The sequence below is a fragment of the Eleutherodactylus coqui genome, chromosome 4, assembly GCF_035609145.1.
Source record: "Eleutherodactylus coqui strain aEleCoq1 chromosome 4, aEleCoq1.hap1, whole genome shotgun sequence".
NCBI lineage: Eukaryota > Metazoa > Chordata > Amphibia > Anura > Eleutherodactylidae > Eleutherodactylus > Eleutherodactylus coqui.
The window spans coordinates 218,551,560-218,569,841 of record NC_089840.1 but is presented as its reverse complement, the minus strand read 5'-3'; the positions used below and the strand labels follow the sequence as shown (position 1 = coordinate 218,569,841).

Sequence of the window (18,282 nt, the reverse complement as noted above, 5' to 3'; positions counted from 1 at the left end):
CGTTCCCTTTACCTACAAAGTCTTCACGCTGTCGGTGCTATCTGGTACTTGGGGGCCTGTAGCAGTGCGCACTTTAATTCGGTTTTTGATGCAGAAATGCTGCAGATTTTTACTCTGGCAATTCCTTAGTATTTCTGCCACAAATAAATGTTCCTTAGGGGGTTGTCTAAGAAGTTTTCTCTTAAAAAATGGCTTTACCCCGGGGCCAAAATACAAGAGTTGATCTTCTCCTCCAAGTCCCCTGTCTGCGGCGCCGGGTCACCCTGGTGACATTGTTTGCAGGCTGCAGTCAGCCTGTGACATCCCTTATACCTGCCGCCAATTACAGAGGCCGGTGATGATCGCTGAGGACAACCTCTTAATATTCCTCAACTATCGACTGCTTCTACAACTGACTGTTTTCTATACTGTGCATAGAAGGAAAGTTGCTATTTAGCAGCAGCTCACGAGTATTGACCCTGGGCACAGCAGTGAACAGACTACCAGCACTCGGCTCATGCTGCAGTAGAGAAATGGAGAATTTGTGTTGACTACTGAAGGACGAAAACTGACTCATTGCTGTAATAAGGATCTCTCTAGTTCTATCCTCGGACAGGACAACAAATGTGGCGGCCGAATCCCTTTAAAGGGAACCTGTTAGGTTCATGCTACCTGAACCATGGGCACCATTAACTCGGCACAGGTATGTACATTGTGCCTGTATATGCTTTAAAGTTAAACGTGGATGGGCACCGTACCCGCCTCTGCCTACTTGTGTGTAGGGAGAGAGCTGTCACTTTAGAGGCTGGTGTGCTGCCGCTCCCGTGACTCGGAGCGCTCTTCCGGGTCAAACGCCAAAGTGTGTTCTGACACGCACCTTTTTAAGAGGGTGTGGTTGCGCTTAATAGTTTTTTGCTAGTAACTTGGTTCTGATTTGGATGCTTTCCCTAAATATCACAATTTAGCTGGAATTTTAAAAAAAGCAGCTGCCTGTCCACAGGCGATATGTCACTGCGTTATCTGTGGCTATAATCCGGCCGCGGGTAACGCAGTGAACGCTTTCCATAGGCTAACTGGAAAATGCCCCTCCCCCCGACGTCCACGAGCAGAGAATCATAGCGATTCTCCACTTGCGGGATTAAAATCTGCGCATGCTGCGATTTGTCGCGGTTCTCCATGGTGAGCCTATCCATTAAATAGGCTCATTGCAGAGACCTGTCAGTGCTCCCGCCTTCTCCCCTGCGGCAGAATATTGCTAGTGATATTCCTTCACAGCCGTGGACAGGCAGCCTAATGACAGTCAAGTGCGTTTTGTTACACGCTCTTACAATAAGGTCTCCTTCACACAGGCAACAAAGTCGCACGATATTGCAGCGTTGCTACAAATCGCATGTATGTGAAGCCCATGCTTTCCTATGGGTTCCTTTACACATGCGATGTTTTGTAGCATGCTACAAAACGACACAAAAACCTCACGGTTTTGGCGACATACCCGCGACACGTGAGGTTTTGTAGCCCATGTTTCCCTACGGAGCCTTCCTCTCGCAGTCTTCGTGCGGTGTGATGCAACTTTAACAGTAGCAAATGCTACCGTCAAAGCTATAATCTAAGCCCTAACTACCGGGAAAAAAAATACACACATCACCTGTCCCATGCTGTCAGCCTGGCCACAGCTTCTCCCCAGGTCCCGGCACTGATCTTGTCTTCTGGCTGGGCATTCAAAGATCCCCGCCTGCTTGAAGCGCTGGCTGTGATTGGCTGACACTTAGCTAATCACAGCAAGTGCTCGATGAATGACAGGGATTGAACCAATCACAGCCATTCTTCAAGCACTGGCCAGAAAATGATCAGTGCCGGGACCTGGGGAGAAGCTGTGGCGGCGCCCCGGACGGTGCGGCAGAGGTGATGTATACTTTTCTTTTTTTTGTTTTTTTCCTTTTAGTTACAGCTTATTTTCGAGGTAGGGCTTATTTCAAGCCCCCCTCCCCCCGAGAATCCTCGCATGTGATTTTTATAGCGCTACAAAATCGCAATATTGCCACGAGAAGACGCAGCGATATTGCACAGTGCAGCGATGCAATATCTCTGCCATTTTTCTCATGGCGATGCAGGGTCGCCCGTGAGAAGGAGGCCTAAGCGTTCAGGCTAAAGTGGGAACCTCTGATTCGTACTTTGTTTCTGAATAGCACATTCCCATATGATCAAGAAAATACCCACTAAAATATGACGGGACCTTGTTTTTCTGACCTTTGTTTAGTAGGGGACAGCTGTGGGCACTTGTGGCTGTGAATATGTAATACGATATATTTCGACCTTGCACCACATCTGTTGTCTGCCTTGAAAACATGGGGTATTGATGCGTGCTCGCCAAGGGATAGCGTACAGATGCTGAGAGCACAACTTGGGGGTAGAAGGTACGCATCTGTGAAGCCGCCACTTTTATTACTCGGCCTGTGTCTTCCTGAAGAGCCGTTTATATCGTGGAAGTCCTCCAATAACTAGACTGTGCCAGCGGTGCACATAGCATCCTCTAGGTAGGAGCAAGCCAACCCATGGTCATTGTATTCTTGCTGGGTAGTAGGACGTTACTATTTGCATCAGCATGGTGGAGAAGATCAAGTCTTGGAACGTATCTACATGTACATATGCAGGAATATCTGCAGTTTACATTTGCGGTTTTATAACTTTCGTTCCACAACGTAACGGGAAGCTTTCCTAGACCGCCTATGTATTTGATGAAATAATCCAGGCCCTGGGATGCTAGCGCCCGCTTTACTTGTGCTTAGTCGGTCCATTTGTGAGGCAGCGTACTGGCAAATTCTTAATCCCTTTTCCTCGAACATGTTTGATCCACAAGTGCTCTCCACTGTTCAGCGCTGGGAGAGTGAAACAGGCATTCTACGAAGAACATCTCTGGGAGAGATGGAAGCCAAAAAGGATTATTTCCTGCCCCAGGATTTGAAGTTTTAGAATATAACAGTGCTGTTTTCAAGTACAGTCACTTCAGAAATGAACTTGGCAGACACCATGAATGTATCCCCTATGCTGAAAATACCAAAGGCGTTTTCCTTGGACTGGTTGTGGCAGTCGGAGCACAAAGTGCTCACTGTTGAAAGAGGAGATACTACGGAGAGTCTGCACCAGAGCCGAGAACAGACATGGCTTTATTCCCTCCTTACTGGGATTTTAACTCCTTTCTCTGCAGACCTGAAAGAGTTCACTACTGGTTCAGTGCCCAGATGCCCTTTTTGGCTTTTGATATTTCTCTATAGCTTCCAAAGTGTAAAACAAATGTCCCATGTTGTGTTTTCCGCTCTTAACGTGTTTAGTAGATCGGGTTCTCGCAGATGGAATTTCGCTTGACGCTAGCGCCAGTTTTGGGAACATGTGATGCGTGCAGCGAACATGCAGTAAATGTGAATATTTTTTGGCCATATCCAGTCGCTTCCAGTCCATTCCGATTTTTCCCTAGTTGAATACTTTTTGTTAGTTTTCGGTTACGTTCCTGAACTTTGAGATCAGCATTGCTTTATTGAAGGCTCTGCCGCCTCATGTCATCCAGGCACAGTCGCTTTTGTCCTGTTGCCATTAGATACTAAATTACTTTGCGAATACAATTTTCTCCCGTTTGTTTTTGAGCTGATATCCAAGGACACAGATAAAAGAGAATTGGTTAATCTATGGTTTTTAATAAGCTATTAATAAGTCACACAAATAGATGAACATTTCTAACTTTTGCTGCATATTGCAGCACACAGCTGAGCTTTTGCTGATCCGTGGAGGCAAACGGTTTAGTGTTTTCTAGGCTTATTCAGAGTTTGCTAGAAGATACTCTGTAGGCTCTAATCATTTCAATGGGGATCACCAAAATAGCTGCACTTGTTGCTGGGATGACTTCTTTTAAAGATGCATGTAACTGGGTTTCGGCAAAGCCAAATCAGCTTCATATAATTAGAAGGGGGTTGTATAAAGAGCTACATAAGGAACACTTGGGCATCACACTATGACCCCAAGTTACTTCAGGGGTATCCATCTGTCCAATTAGGAAGCAGAAGCGATTTGTGAATCCATTTCCCCTTCTTTGATGCAAATGAACGTGACAACAGGTAGAAGCAACAGCAAGACTAACCCTAAGGGCTCATGTCCACGGGCAAAATATGATTTAGGATCCGCAGCGGATCTCCCGCGCGCGGATCCGCACCCCATAGGCATGCATTGACCACCCGCGGGTAGATAAATACCCGCGGATCGTCAATAAAAGGGATTTAAAAAAAAATGGAGCATGAAAAAATCTGGACCATGCTCCATTTTCGTGCGGGTCTCCCGCGGGGTCGGCTCCCGCGGGCTTCTATTGAAGCCTATGGAAGCCGTCCGGATCCGCGGGAGACCAAAAATAGGAATTTAAAAGAATTACTCACCCGGAGCGGGCGCTGAAGGTCTTCTCTTCCTCACGGCCGCATCTCCCTTGCTTCGGCTCGGCGGATGCGCCCGGCGCATGCGCGCGGCACGTCGACGACGTGCCGGCGACGTGCCGCCGGCGTGAGGAATTCATCCGCCGGCCGAAAATGAAGATCCGGCCGTGAGGAAGAGCAGAGCGTCCCCGCCCGCTACGGATAGGTAAATGCTTTTAAATTGCTATTTTCAGCGCCCATGTCCGCGGGGCAGGAGGGACCCGCTGCAGATTCTCCATGGAGAATCTGCAGCGGATCTGATTTTCCCCGTGGACATGAGGCCTAAAAGAGTGGTTTTGCTGATGGTGACCACAGGCACTTGGGGTGATTTCACATGTGTTGGGGATTCTGCTTACTTGCTCCGTTCGGGGAACAGGAAAGGGGAATCTCCGCGGCCGAACCCCATTGACTATGATTGGGTCCGTCAGCTTTCGGCCCAGATGTTCGACTTTTGGACCGAAGAAAAAACGCTGCATGTGCCATCACTAGGTGGCTTGCTGCTTCTTCAAGAAGAGCATGAAGTACTTATCACTACTTGGGCTGTTGCATAAAGAAAGCTGGACAGGGCTGTAGAAAAGTTTTCACGGCAGAATTGAGTCTGGAATCTGCATCTTTGTGCAAGGAGGAGCAATGCCAGAGCCCTACAGGATGGCTTCCATCGGACTACCGGTCCGCATATTTTTGGCCAAGCAGACTGAGGATGGCATGAGGGCCCAGTGTTCTGTAGTGAGACCCCTGTCTACAGCTCGGTACTGTTCAGTTCAATTAGCATTCAGCAGACAACACTTAAATTGGCCCCCTCTCTTCGCAAATAAGAGCATGTTCAGACTGAACACACGTGACAAATGTGGAAATCTAGAAACGCTGTTCACAGGTCGAGATCCACCATGAGATTTGTGTTCTCCAAAAATATAGTGTGTATATGTGTGTTTTTTTTTTTTTAAATATAATATGTACGCTGTATATTTTTGGAGAACACAAATCTCACGGTGGTTTTTGACCTGAGAGGTGTTTTGTGTATACATACATATAGCGATATAGATAGTGTGTGTGTGTGTGTGTGTGTGTGTGTATACATACATACATACATACATACATACATACATACATACATACATACATACATACATACATACATACATACATACATACATACATACATAATATGTGTGTTTTAAATTACATTCTGGGCAATTTTTTTGGTTGCACATGTCTTATAGTAACTACCTATGCTAACCTGTCCTAAGATCCAGCACTGCAGCTCCGCAGTCATCCTGGTCTTTGTTGTGGAACGGTTACCACCTAACTGCTGCAGCCAATCAGAGGATGCAATGGTCAGTTGCCGTTCACCTGGCCTATACACTGAGATAATACCAGGAGAATGACACCTGGCTGCTGTGATCACATGCTTGGCTCCTTATCAGCAAAGATCAGGGACACCCCAGAACAGAAGTATGATCACCGGAGTAAACAAGCGAGGTAGTTTTTTTGTTTTAGGCCAATGCTGTCCCCCCTCCTCCCCCCGAAAAGTCTGATAACCCCTTTTTAAGGCAGTGTTCACATCTACATTGTTAATTCTGTCAACACCAGAGAAGTTAGAGCAACATACTGGACTAGTTTGTCCGATAAAATGATGAAAACTAAGCCCCACTTTAGACAATAACGTTTGGCAGAAGCCCTGGGTATCATCATGTCAAGGATGCAACGCTTCCATTACTGTTGTACTGCATCTATGATGGAGCAAAACTACTGGAGTAACGAAGTTGTGAATGACTCCTAACCCTGCAACAAGAGATGTCGCCTACCGCTGTGGCCCCTAAGTGATCTGACATTGAATCAAATAGAACACTGACAGTTTCGGGACAGTTCCCACACGTGCGCTGGGTATTCAAGAGCAGTGTTTTGATCGGCCTTTCAGTAGTCTAAATTATTATATAATCTCCGCCTATTAAGTCCCCTCCATGCTGGATTAAAGGATTTTTTTAGCTTCTGCACAGCATTCTGCTCCCTAGACAAGCAGATCTTGTTCGCTTGCACAGAAGTCTGTCTTGTAGTCTAAGATAGGATCTTGGAAAAGCAGGAAAAGTTTGAGGAAGGAAGATTTAAGAAGGCCATAAATTAACATTTTTGGAATGGCTGGCTTCTCCTTGCTGCTCGGTCATTGTTGTGGAATGTCTTCGTAAGGAGTTGTTGCAATTGACAACGGAAAACGTTTCCCCATAAGTGGTTTACAGCGATGCTTCAGCCGCAGGTTTTTGCTGTTTAAAGCGTATTTGTGATGTATATTTATGACTTACATGATGTGGTCAAATAGGACTGTGGTATGCGGCAGGGCTGTTGGGTCATCTGTATACTTGTATATAAAAGATGTAACAGTGTTGTAGTCGATCGCAGTGATTACTTATGATCATTTGGCAACTTACAGCCAATGATTTTTTTTTCTTAAGACAATAAGTTGTTTATCTTTGTTTTTGTCCAGTAAACTGGGAAAGTCTACATTTAACGGGTCACTATTTGGTAGTAAATGTCCACATTTTTTTTAAATTACAAAATAATATCTATCTTAAAGGTGAAGTGTGTAAAAAAAATAAATAAATAAAAAAAAAAAAAAAAAATAAATAAACCAAATTTTTTTTTACCATATTGGGGAATGCTTTGCTAACAAATGAGGACACTCAACTACTAGCTCAGTTTTAGAGAGCATGTCTTACTATGGAGGACTCGGAAAATCCCATATATTGCACAGCAGCACGTTGATTTCAGTAGGAACTAAAAAAAACTAAACACTTAAAGGGGTTGTCCAGCTTTACAATATCTGAGCTATTCTCAGAATAGGCCATCAATATTTCAGCAGGGGCCGTCCTCCTGGGACCCCTGGCAGTCAGTTTGCGGGGCAGATGAGCTACTATGGTGCCAGTAATACACAGCTATTATCCCACTGCAATAGCTCAGGTTGGTATTGCAGGTAAAGCGCCCATCGAGCCAGGTCCACCGCTCGGGACTTCTCTAGATCCCAGAATGGAGAGTAGCTGTGTAAGAGTGCCTCCTATTCTGCTGGACTTTGTGTCACCCTTGTACTACAGGACGGCCATTCATCGGAATGGCCATCTTGTAGTACTGTAGGCTACTGCTTAGAAAACTTAGACTTTTTTTTTTTTTGAGGGGGGGGGGGGTTAATCTCGTCTTTACATTAAGAATGACATAAAACGAAAAAAGGAAAATGAGCGAACCTTAAGGGGTCAGGGTTGATCATTTCCGTGCAGGTTTCATGTGCTTCAGGTCTATTGTCCTTTAGTGATTGCGTTGTTAGGTTTTAAAGCATAACTAAAAATCATTGACTGTAAAATGTCGGAGGTTTTGATTGGTGGGTTCCTTGTGCATAGACCATGGATCGCTACAGAAGAGTTAGAAAGGCTCGCCTGCTGTGTGCCTGATCAGCTATTCTCTGAGCACCTATGGGATCCATAGACCGCCTAGAAGTCTATTCAGTGCTCACCATATAGGGGCCTGGCACTGGGCTGAGTGCTTCTGCCCCTTAGCGAACACAAGTTTCAGCGCTTGGAACTCATCGATCAAAATTTTGACCATGACTTGTAAATGAAGAAAAAAGAATAACTTTAGTGTTTAGTTGCACTTTAGACATAGTAAACTCTAAATGCTTTAGACCATAATCGGGGGCTATTTATTTACCCTCGTACCTTATTGATTCCTCCTGTTTTTGTTCACTGGACGGTTTTATATGTCTGAAAAATTACGGCGCCCCTTGTGTGTTGGCGCCCTTGTATTTCGGCCTATTACAGGGTCGGTTGGACAATCGGGATGTCAGGAGTGTAAAGTATTTGCTGCTTTTATTTTCAAAAGAGGCTTCGGAATGAGGAGAGTTGGAATCTGAATGGCTGCAGTAGGTAACTACGTGACATTTTTCTTTCTAGTGGCCGATCACGATTTTGCACCCAGGAACTTGCTTCCGGCACCTACCTTTTTAATGTGGTTTTTTTTTTTTTCTCTCCCTCTATTGATCCATGCAACTTGTATACTTGTATGATTTGGGCCACTAAAAAAAGTCAGGACGGCTCCCGGAGTGATCAAACACCTTTGAAAGTATATCTCCATCTCTAGTTTAATTGACATGATGGCTCCAGCGTTCTTGACTAAAATACTTCAGATTTATGCTTTTTTAATATTGTTTTGTCTAGTCTGCTATCAGGTCTCCGTTCGCATCATGCTGTGTCCATGTGTTAGATGTCCATTGGAAGAGTACATATATATGGGCTGAGTTATATCAAAAAGCCTATTCTTTGATTTACTCTTACAGGTTTTGTTTTTAATAGCGTACATGTGAACAAACCCTAATGTGACTCAACCAACCTGCACCTTAAAGGGGTTGTGAGTATAAAGTTTTTTGTTTTTTTTAAATGGCTGGATGTGCAGAATTGGTACTCACAGGAACCGCTCTGCTGTGGGGCAAAGATCCCACCGTCAGTGCTGCCATAGCCAGTTGGAAGCTGCAGTGTTACCTCCTGTTCTCCTGGCATCTGTCAACATGCTGGGCTCCATGATGCCAGGTGTTTGGAATGGGACTCCGCGGCCCCTGATGAGCTGCAGCGGTTCTACCACCTTTTGGCCAGCATGGTCTTTACCAGAGCCCCTCTACTGCTTCACTGGGGAGAAGTTGCCAACTCTTTAGTGTAAGAAAAAAACAAACTCTGCCAGCCCCCTTAACTTGGGGTCTAATAAATTGGGCGCCGTCGATATCCACAATGCATTGCTGTTTGCTTTCCTTAATCTGTGATTCTCAGATATTTATCCTAACATAATTGCCATGGGGTTTCCGGCAGAAAGACTTGAAGGTGTATACAGAAACAATATAGACGATGTTGTAAGGTAAGTGCTAAAATCCATTGTTTTTCTGATGTTTTTGAGAATGTACGGGATTTTATTTCTGAACTGCACGCGATTTGACGGCTTCCTCTCTCCGCTGCCACTTGCCAATCTGCCGTCGGCCCGGAGTGACCACGTTTCATGCACTTGTTTTCAGTCTCGGTACGAGTGTGATTTTTCTCCTGGCCATCCAAATGGCTGCAAGTGAACTAGATGTGACCCAGATTGCATTGTCTAAACGGCTTCCTTCATTTTCTAACAGGATGTATAGCTACACAAAGGCACCAAAATGCCATCCATGGTAAAGCACGTCATTAGACTGGTGGTTCCTGTACGCCTTTTGTTCTGTTTTAGAATCAAATTAGGTCTCGTTTTGAGGCAGGAGGTCACTATTGTAAATCTGTGGTCGTGTTATACGGCAGCGGACTGGAAACTTGTTTCATGAAAGCTTTATATATCCGGGTTGTTCAGCCTAGTGTTTGCAAACTGGAATCTCTTATATATTTTTTTTTTTACTTTTATAGCAGCAGTTAGATGCGTGTGTTGTGCGCTCAAAATCTAGTTTGTTGCCTTCAGTTAAAGTGACACTAAAACAGGAACGAGACAAAGATATGAAGAAAAAATTATTGTGCAAGGAGTTTCATAAGCTCTTGAAGGCTCGTCAAAATCTGGAAGGGAAACTTGGCACTCGGCCTCCAACCAAAAATAGAGGGGGCCTGGAGGAGGAGGGAGTGGAGCTCTGCTTGCCTGGGCTCCGCTGCAGACTGCACAGTATGGGAACGTTGCATGTTGATCTTACTAAACCTTGCGAGGGTTTATGCAGCAGTTGCTGGCCCCTATGCATCAGACTTGTTCCGTAGAAGATGTGGCCTTATCTGCACCCATTGTATTCTTCCCCCCCCCCCCCCAATAACAGCTTTCATTGCTCAAAGCATTTAATTGGTGCTGTTGGGGTCCTTTTAGACGATTCTCGTTTGAACAAGTGAGTGACGTCCCCGCCGGCTCGTTGGCTCCCGTGCAAGCTGTATAGACAGGTAGACACATCGTTGGCTCGTCCAAACGAGAATCGTTCAGTCTTTCACATTCGCTGTAAGTGACTGAACGAGCGCTGGCTATACCGAACAATTATACTAGTCGTCGGCTCGCGTTTAGACTGAACGATTATCGTTCACTTTCGCTTATTAGAACGATAAACGTTCCGTCTACACGCACTTTTAGGCCGGCTTCACACAGGCAAGATTTGGGAGTTGGGAGATGCACCAAACTCACGTGTATAGAAACCCCATTCTCTTGAATAGGGTCATACATGAGTGGGGTTTCCCCCCACAGTGCAGGAAACAAATCGCGGCATGTCCTATCTTTTGGGCATGCTCTTGCATCTTATCTCTCATTGCTTTCAATTGGGCTGGTGGCAGCATTGCACCGCATGCGAGTGAGATGCGAGGTCTCCTAACTGGAAACAATTGGAGACGCTCCGCATTTCTCTGCCGCGGCTGACAACGGATCGTTTATTCCCCGGAATGATGCGAGGCGGTTTTGATATAAAAAATGCCTCACATCCGCAGGGAGATTGTATGGTGGCGAGCGCGATATCTGGCGGTGATTCACGGCCTGATATCACACTCGCCCGTGTGAAGTTAGCCTTAGCGGTCCATCCTCTTTTGGTCAGAACTGGGATTAGAAAGGGTTTACTAGATACAGCAGCTGCATGTAGGTTGTGGCATCTCCCTGGTTCGGCTTCACGTAGGAATGATTTCTGGTGGTTCTTATACCTCTGATCTCCTACAAGTCGTACTAATATCGCCTCGCCTGCAGGTCAGTATTCATTCGTTTTAATCTCCAAAAATACACAATTATCTTATTTGGCATAGGCCTTATGCACACGGCCGTCACGGCACCCCCAAAGACCCCATACTTACCTCTGGATCCACCGCGACAGTAAGCACATGACCAGCCAGCAGTGTCACATGACGTGGTGGGCAGGGCGCGTATTCACTCTATACTTTCGCTGCGCTACAGCGGAAGTATAGCGTGATGGGCGGCTTCCCTTGACTGCAGTGGAAGCCGTCCATGCGTATTCCCGCAGCAAATAGGACATGCTACGGAAGTCCTAGTAGCTACAGTGAAACGCCCCGGATTTCCGCCGCGTTTTACGCGGTGGAAATCCGTCCGTGTGCATTAGGCCTTATTTGGCTTGAATCACACATGGTGTCGTTTTGTAGCAGACAAATCGGCAGCACAAACTTACGCCATGTATTCCTATGGAGGGATCTGCGGTACATAGTTTTAAAGGGGTTGTCACATGACGGACAATACCCGGAATGCAGCCCAGGTTCATCCTGATGTGTGCGGCAGCAGGGGCCACGCGGGTGCACCTCCGCCTCATTCACTTCAGTGGGACCGCCAGAGATTGTGGAGGTTGTGTATGCGCCACTGCTGTTGGACACTTCCGGATGCACTAGGACTGCTTGCCAGGTTTCGGCACGTTGAGGTAACCCCCTTTTAATTTTCAGCATATGGCTAGCTTGTATTGCTGCAGCATGCCTCGTGTTACTACGTGAAATTCTGCAGCAAATGTTACACAAAACACACAGCTGTAATTCTGGACTTGTGGGTCCTTATGCCGTGTGTGAATCCAGCTCTGTGCCCCGTGGCCTCATTAAGGCAGTCCTATATGTTCATCTAAAAGCACTCAACAAAGGGTTAAGATTTGGGAGGTGATGAGACAGAACTAGAGCTGAGATGGGCACAGAAGTGTCTAGACAGAAGCGGGGGAGTGCTACAATGTCTTTCTGCATACCTTCATATCTGATGGAGAGGAAGTGAAGACCTTTTAAAGTGTTGTGAAATTAACCAATTCCTTGCCATGGGAAAAGAGTGCGCTGCGTTTGGACTATCTAGCCCCCCACTGATGATATGGAATGATGGACATATAGCAGACCTATTTAAAGAAAGTCTGTCATGTTATTTTTTTGTCTTCAACAAATACAAGTGCAGGATGTGGAATCTGTTGCTGTTTAAAATGGTAATCATCTTGGTGCTGCCACCCTAAGATATAAGCCTTGACAGTCTTCCCATACATCACGCCAACGCTGGCTGGATCATCTGATGGACGGTTCAGCTCCTTCTCTGATCCAGGTTCTCCTGTCATGAAATAGGCCCCCCTGGATTGATGGTTATCTTCACCTGGCCGCTAGTAGTGTCTTGTTTTCCAAGTTTTCAGCTCGTGTGTCACACTGAGGTATCTGGTCACAGTGACTTGCACTTTGGGTGGCACTCATGAATGATATGTACATGTACCACCCTCAGTGCGGCACCCCCAGCTGTGAGGCAGCAAGAGAAGCGGCGCACGTGTTAAACATTTGGAGTCAAGATCGACTTTGGCAGCCAGAGATAAAGCGGTCAATCACTCCAGGGGGCTTGTTCACAAAATAAGGCCTCCTTCCCACGAACGGATTTCCGCCGCGTAATTCGTGGCAAAAATCCGCTGCGTTGCCCGCAGCTATTAGGTTATATTGAACCCAATAGCTCAGGGCACATGGTGCGTAATTCCATCGTGGAATTACGCACCGTGAAATCTCCCGTCCTCACCCGCAGCATGCTCTATTTGCTGCGGGTGTACGCGCTGACGGCTTCCATTGCAGTCAAGGGAAGCCGTCCGTTCACGCTATCTCCTGCTGTAACACAGCGGAAGATAGCGTGAAAACGCTTTCCCGCCTACCACCGACGCGTCATATGATGCGGCCGGCGCGTCACATGACGGCCGGCCGCGTCATTTGATGTGGTGGGCGTGTCATGTGACGCGACGGTGGGCTGGGAAGCGTCATGCGGGAGCGAAGACACTGGATCCGCTGGTAAGTATGGGGTCTCTGGGGGGCGCCGTGACGGGCTTCGCCGCGGAATATTCCGCGGCGGAGCCCGTCACGCTCGTGTGCAGCCGGCCTAAAGGTTGGATAGTCTCTGATCTAGTGCGGAAGCTGAACTGTCTATCGGGTAGCCCAGCTGACATTAGCTTACCATGCAAGAAGCAAGTCGACTTCTAAGTAAGGATTGCAGCATCTAATGAAGAAAATAAAGGTATCATTTTAACCCCTTTACATCCCAAGACATCTGTATGTCTTGGGTGCATGATGGTTGTATGGAGCAGAATTGGTAGCTGATCCCACTCTACATGGCTGGTATAATCTGTGTTTTATAGCTGATAGCAGGTCGCAACAGCCGTAGTCAGCATTTGTTGATCATGGCTGTTAACCCTTTAAATGCCCTGATGTGTTTTGGGGTTCGAATAAGATATCAAGGTGCCGTTTGTCATGGCAGCTGGTGGCCTACAGGGTTGCTATGTATTTTTGCCTATTAACACAAGTCTGTGGTTTGTCTTAATACAATACAATGCCAGTGGAAATACCATATACTGCAATACTTAAGTATTGCAGTATATGGTATAAGCTAGCAAATGATTGCAAGTAAGGGCTCATGCCCACGGCCCTGACAGGCTCCACAAGCGGAATACCGCAGCGGAGTCCGTCACGGCGACACTGCAAAGACCCCATACTCAGCCTCTGGATCTGCTGTTAAAAGTCCTGCATGCGCAGTACAGCACATGATGCACCGACAATGTCATATAACGCAGCTGGCGGGGAAGTGTGCTGACAGTGGAAGTATTGCGTGACGGCCGGCTTCCATTGACTACAATGGAAGCTGGTCTCGCGTATTTCTGCAGCAAATAGGACATGCCGCAGGGGGGGGGGGGGGGGGAGCTAGAAATACACTTTTTTGTCACTCTGTCTCCCAAGAACAGTAATTTTAATAAGGTGTTCTGTATGTTCTCCAAAATGCTGCCAATAGAAACTACAGGATGTCACGCAAAAAACGCTGTCGATGGAAAACTAAAGTTATCGCGGTCAGAAGATGGCAGCAAAATATACTTATTTAAATGTAGTATAGGAGAAATTCTATATATTTTAACATCCTTGTGATTGTACTGACCCACAGAATGGAATTGTTTTGCTGCAGTATGTTTGCCATAAAAACACCCCCTTAAAGATGGCAAAATATTGTGCTTTTTTTTTTTTTTTTTCCTCCCAATTTCATTCCAGTTTGAAAATTTTAGAAGGTTTAATACATTACATGGTACCTTAAAGGGGTTGTCTCGCGCCGAAACGTGTTTTTTTTTTTTTTTCCATAGGCCCCCCCCTGTTCGGCGCAGGACAACCCCAAGGGATGTGTTAAAAAAACAAACAAAAAAAAAAACATATTACTTACCCGAATCCCCGCTCTGCGACGTCTTGCTTCTTCCTTCAGCAAGATGGCCGCCGGGAACTTTACCCACGATGCACCGCGGGTCCTTTCCCATGGTGCACCGTGGGCTCTGTGCGGTCCATTGCCGATTCCAGCCTCCTGATTGGCTGGAATCGGCACACGTGATGGGGCGGAGCTACGCAATGATGCTTAGAAGGGGGCGGAGCCAGAACGCCGCTCGTGCCGGACCGAGCAGAAGGGGAGAAGACCGCACAGCGCAAGCGCGTCTAAAAAAGCAAGAAGACAGCGAAATTAGATGGAGCCATGGAGACGGGGACGCTAGCAACGGAGCAGGTAAGTGAATAACTTCTGTATGGCTCATAATTAATGCACGATGTACATTACAAAGTGCATTAATATGGCCATACAGAAGTGTATACCCCAACTTGCTGCCGCGGGACAACCCCTTTAAGTAGTACCAATAAAAAATGCAATTCATCCCGAAAAAAGCGAACCCCTCAGACAGCTACATTGGTGGGAAAATAAGAGTTAGGATTTCTTGAGTAGGGAGAAAAAAACAAAATGGGATTAAAAAGGGGTCAAACAGGTCCCACATCCATCATTAAGGGGTTAAACAGGTCCCACATGTCATACTACATTTGGTATGGATGACAAAAATGACACAACAGACTTCCTTTTAATTCCGCGCCTCTTATTAGCGAGATTCTCTTTTGCCCCCATGAAGGTACCGAGTTTCAGATGCTTTTCTTCTTTCCTCTTCCCTGAAGGCCCCAGAGGTTTGGATCTGGGAAGCACCTCTCGAGCCGCACGCTACGTGTCCTCATACTTACAGCGCCTGCAGTTGTCTCCTCATCTGTCAGACTTGGCCGCACGCCAGGCTGTGCAATGACAAATAAAGGTGTAACGTAGCACTGGTTACCAGTTACACAAGAGTCACCCCATGCAGCAGATAAGAAGCCGCCGAATGCACTGATTATCTGCGGATTTCTACATGAGGAAGTCTCTCTTACTGCTAAAAGTTCTTTTGCTTTTTTTTTTGGGGGGGGGGGGGGGGTTGAAGTCAAAAAATTAAATGTGATTTTTGACGCTGCAAATTGGTGTCCTGTTTGTCCAATCACTTTCAGCCTTTTCTTGATGGTAAATCATTTCTGGCTGCTGATGCGTGTTGCTCTCCACCCACTAGAGTTACCTTTTAGATGTATTTGCTCCGTACGTGTTAATATTCAAGGTAATGAATAGCGGGAAAAAAAATCCTCCTAATACATGAAACAGGCCCCGGACCCCGAGCGTCCTGATGCAGCATATGCTTCCTGATGAAGCAGCGAGTGCCCAGAAAATCCTGTTTCTGCAGACTGCACTGTCATGGAGCCAAACAGGAAGTTAGAAACAGATGCAGCGAAGAGAGCCGGAGTGGAAAAATGCATATTGATTTGTGAGATCAAAGACCCCTCACCCATTTCTTGAGATCATTAAAATTTTAAGTACAATGACTGTATTCAGTGTATATTTACTGGGAAAAAGCAAAGTTTCTTACTATGAGTTGTGTGTAACCCATTAGTGAGCAGCTGTGATGGCACGCTGATGGAGAGCTTCAGTCATGGCTACTTTTTAAAGGGGTGTTTCCACCCCATAAAGTAATGGCATGTCGCTGTAGTGGAGGTTTGACCTCTGGGACGCTACCTTTCATGTGATAAGCGGGGTGCTGCCCAGTCACTTGAATGTAGCTGTGCCGCAGTGGGTTGCTGGGATGCTGCTGTAAAGGGGCAGCGGTGCTGATCCCCTCTAGGGATTGGTGAAGGAGCCCCCTTACTTACAAAGGGATGGCATAATCTGGGTTTTGCATATCCCTGGAGGTCAACTGCAGCCATGTAATTCATGTGCACATGGAAGTGTTTCACACCCACTGCAGGTTACTGAAGGTTACAGATGACTCAACTGTACTGACATGAGATCAAATACCTGGGCACCCACAACACTGCCTGCCCCAGAGCAGATGAGAACTCCCTGCAAGAAAAAAGAATAACTGAATTTTATAAAGCATGTAGCTCTTCAGAAGGTCAACGGCAGAAAAAAAACTTTATTTTTTTTAATTTTTGCTGGTATTCGATGGCCATATACTAGTGAGCCAGGATCGAGAGAAGTGTCAAAGTTTGCTACTTGTAAAACTTCCTGATGTCACGTCTGCAACAATGTGCACAACTGAAGTACAGCTGCTGGTCGTCACTTCTGATTTCCACAAATGATTGACCTCTTCTACCTTTTGTCATTCTCCCCCCCCCCTCCCGTCTTGTTTTTAAAGCTCACTTTATACACAATCGCTTGATAGTTACGGCAATGTCAGACCTATGTAGTGGGGTTTTCAGTTTTTTTGCTTTTGCAGTCAATTACTTTTCCACAGTGACGGCTATCAAAATTATTTTGCCGCTTTTGCTCTTCTGCCCCGTTCCCTGAGTTATTTTTACATCAACAGAAGGTGCTTTTTTTTGCATGGTACTGTTTAGTTTTCACTAGTATCACTTTGGGGTACACAGAGACATCAAGAATGTCTATATTTTTATTTATTTTTTTATAATCCTGCGTTTTTAGTTCAGATGTTTTTGGGTGGGGTGAACCCAATTCGGTATAGTTTATTTTCCATGAAGCATTTTGCAGGAGGAAAATGTTAATTTTCTAAAAACACTTGATAGTTTGTTTGTCCTCTTCTACCCCCCCCCCCCCCCCCCCTACTCATGAGGGTGGAATCATTTATCTGTTTGCATAATACTCTGCCCTACTAATGTAGTGCATGTCAGGAATATATGCAGGCAACCCAGTAGACTTGTCAGTGGCAGACCTTGGGGCCCTGGTTGTCATACTGCCCCATCAAAAGGGGGTTTGGGATTACTCAGGGATAATATAGATTTATAGGAGTTAGGCCTCTGACCCTTTTTTTTTTTTCTTTTTTTATCCATGTCGTACAGTTAAAAAAAACAAAACAAAAAAAGTCAGACCCGTATTATTCAATGAGGCTGTACACACTGATTTTCATTTTTTTCAAAAAATTTTTTTCCCGGGCAGACAAACTACATAAAAACAAACAAAAAAAGAACGTCTCTCCACTTTTTTTGTTTTTAATTTGATGCAGACATGAGAAACGCATGGCATACAGGGGTCTCAAGGAGCTGCGTGTGTTTTGGGGAAAAAAGAAAACACTGCCTATTTTTGTGGACATAGACGTTTTTAGTAATGCCTTTGTACACTTCACCTTAAAATTCAGTTTTTTGTTTTATTTAAAGTACCAGATCCCCAGTGTAGCTGGTTAAACGATACAGTTTGGCTTCCTGCCACTAGGGGAGCCTATTGCATGCGTACAATGTATAAGCACTCCGTTTGCCTGCTCCAGGTAGGCGTTTAACTCCATGCAGAGGATTTGTAGCTTCTGGTTAGAAAAGCTGAGCTCAGACTTCTCAAAAATATGGAAAATCTACATAGAATTTTTAGGCCTACTGTAATTTGAGGGGTGGGCATTCACTAGAAGCTACAGTTGGCTGCATCCTTAACCCATTCCTGTCATACATATAGCTATGTATGTCCTGACTGCATATACCCTGTACAGTTAGGATGTCTATAGCAGTCCATAGCACACAGCAGGTATCGGCTGATTGTGGTTTGTAGCCCCTTAAATGCTGCCTTCACTTCTGACATCGGCATTTAAATGTACCACCTGGGTGTC

At 45.8% G+C, this 18,282-nt stretch overlaps 1 protein-coding gene across 1 annotated transcript in view; it reads left to right on the top strand.

The window, feature by feature from the left end:
- PTEN (phosphatase and tensin homolog) overlaps positions 1-18,282 on the top strand; it is a 65,654-nt gene that overhangs the window by 23,569 nt on the left and 23,803 nt on the right. Inside the window, exon 2 of the mRNA XM_066600765.1 lies at positions 9,230-9,314. Coding sequence (XP_066456862.1) covers positions 9,230-9,314 — 85 coding nt within the window. The remainder of the gene's footprint in view (positions 1-9,229; positions 9,315-18,282) is intronic.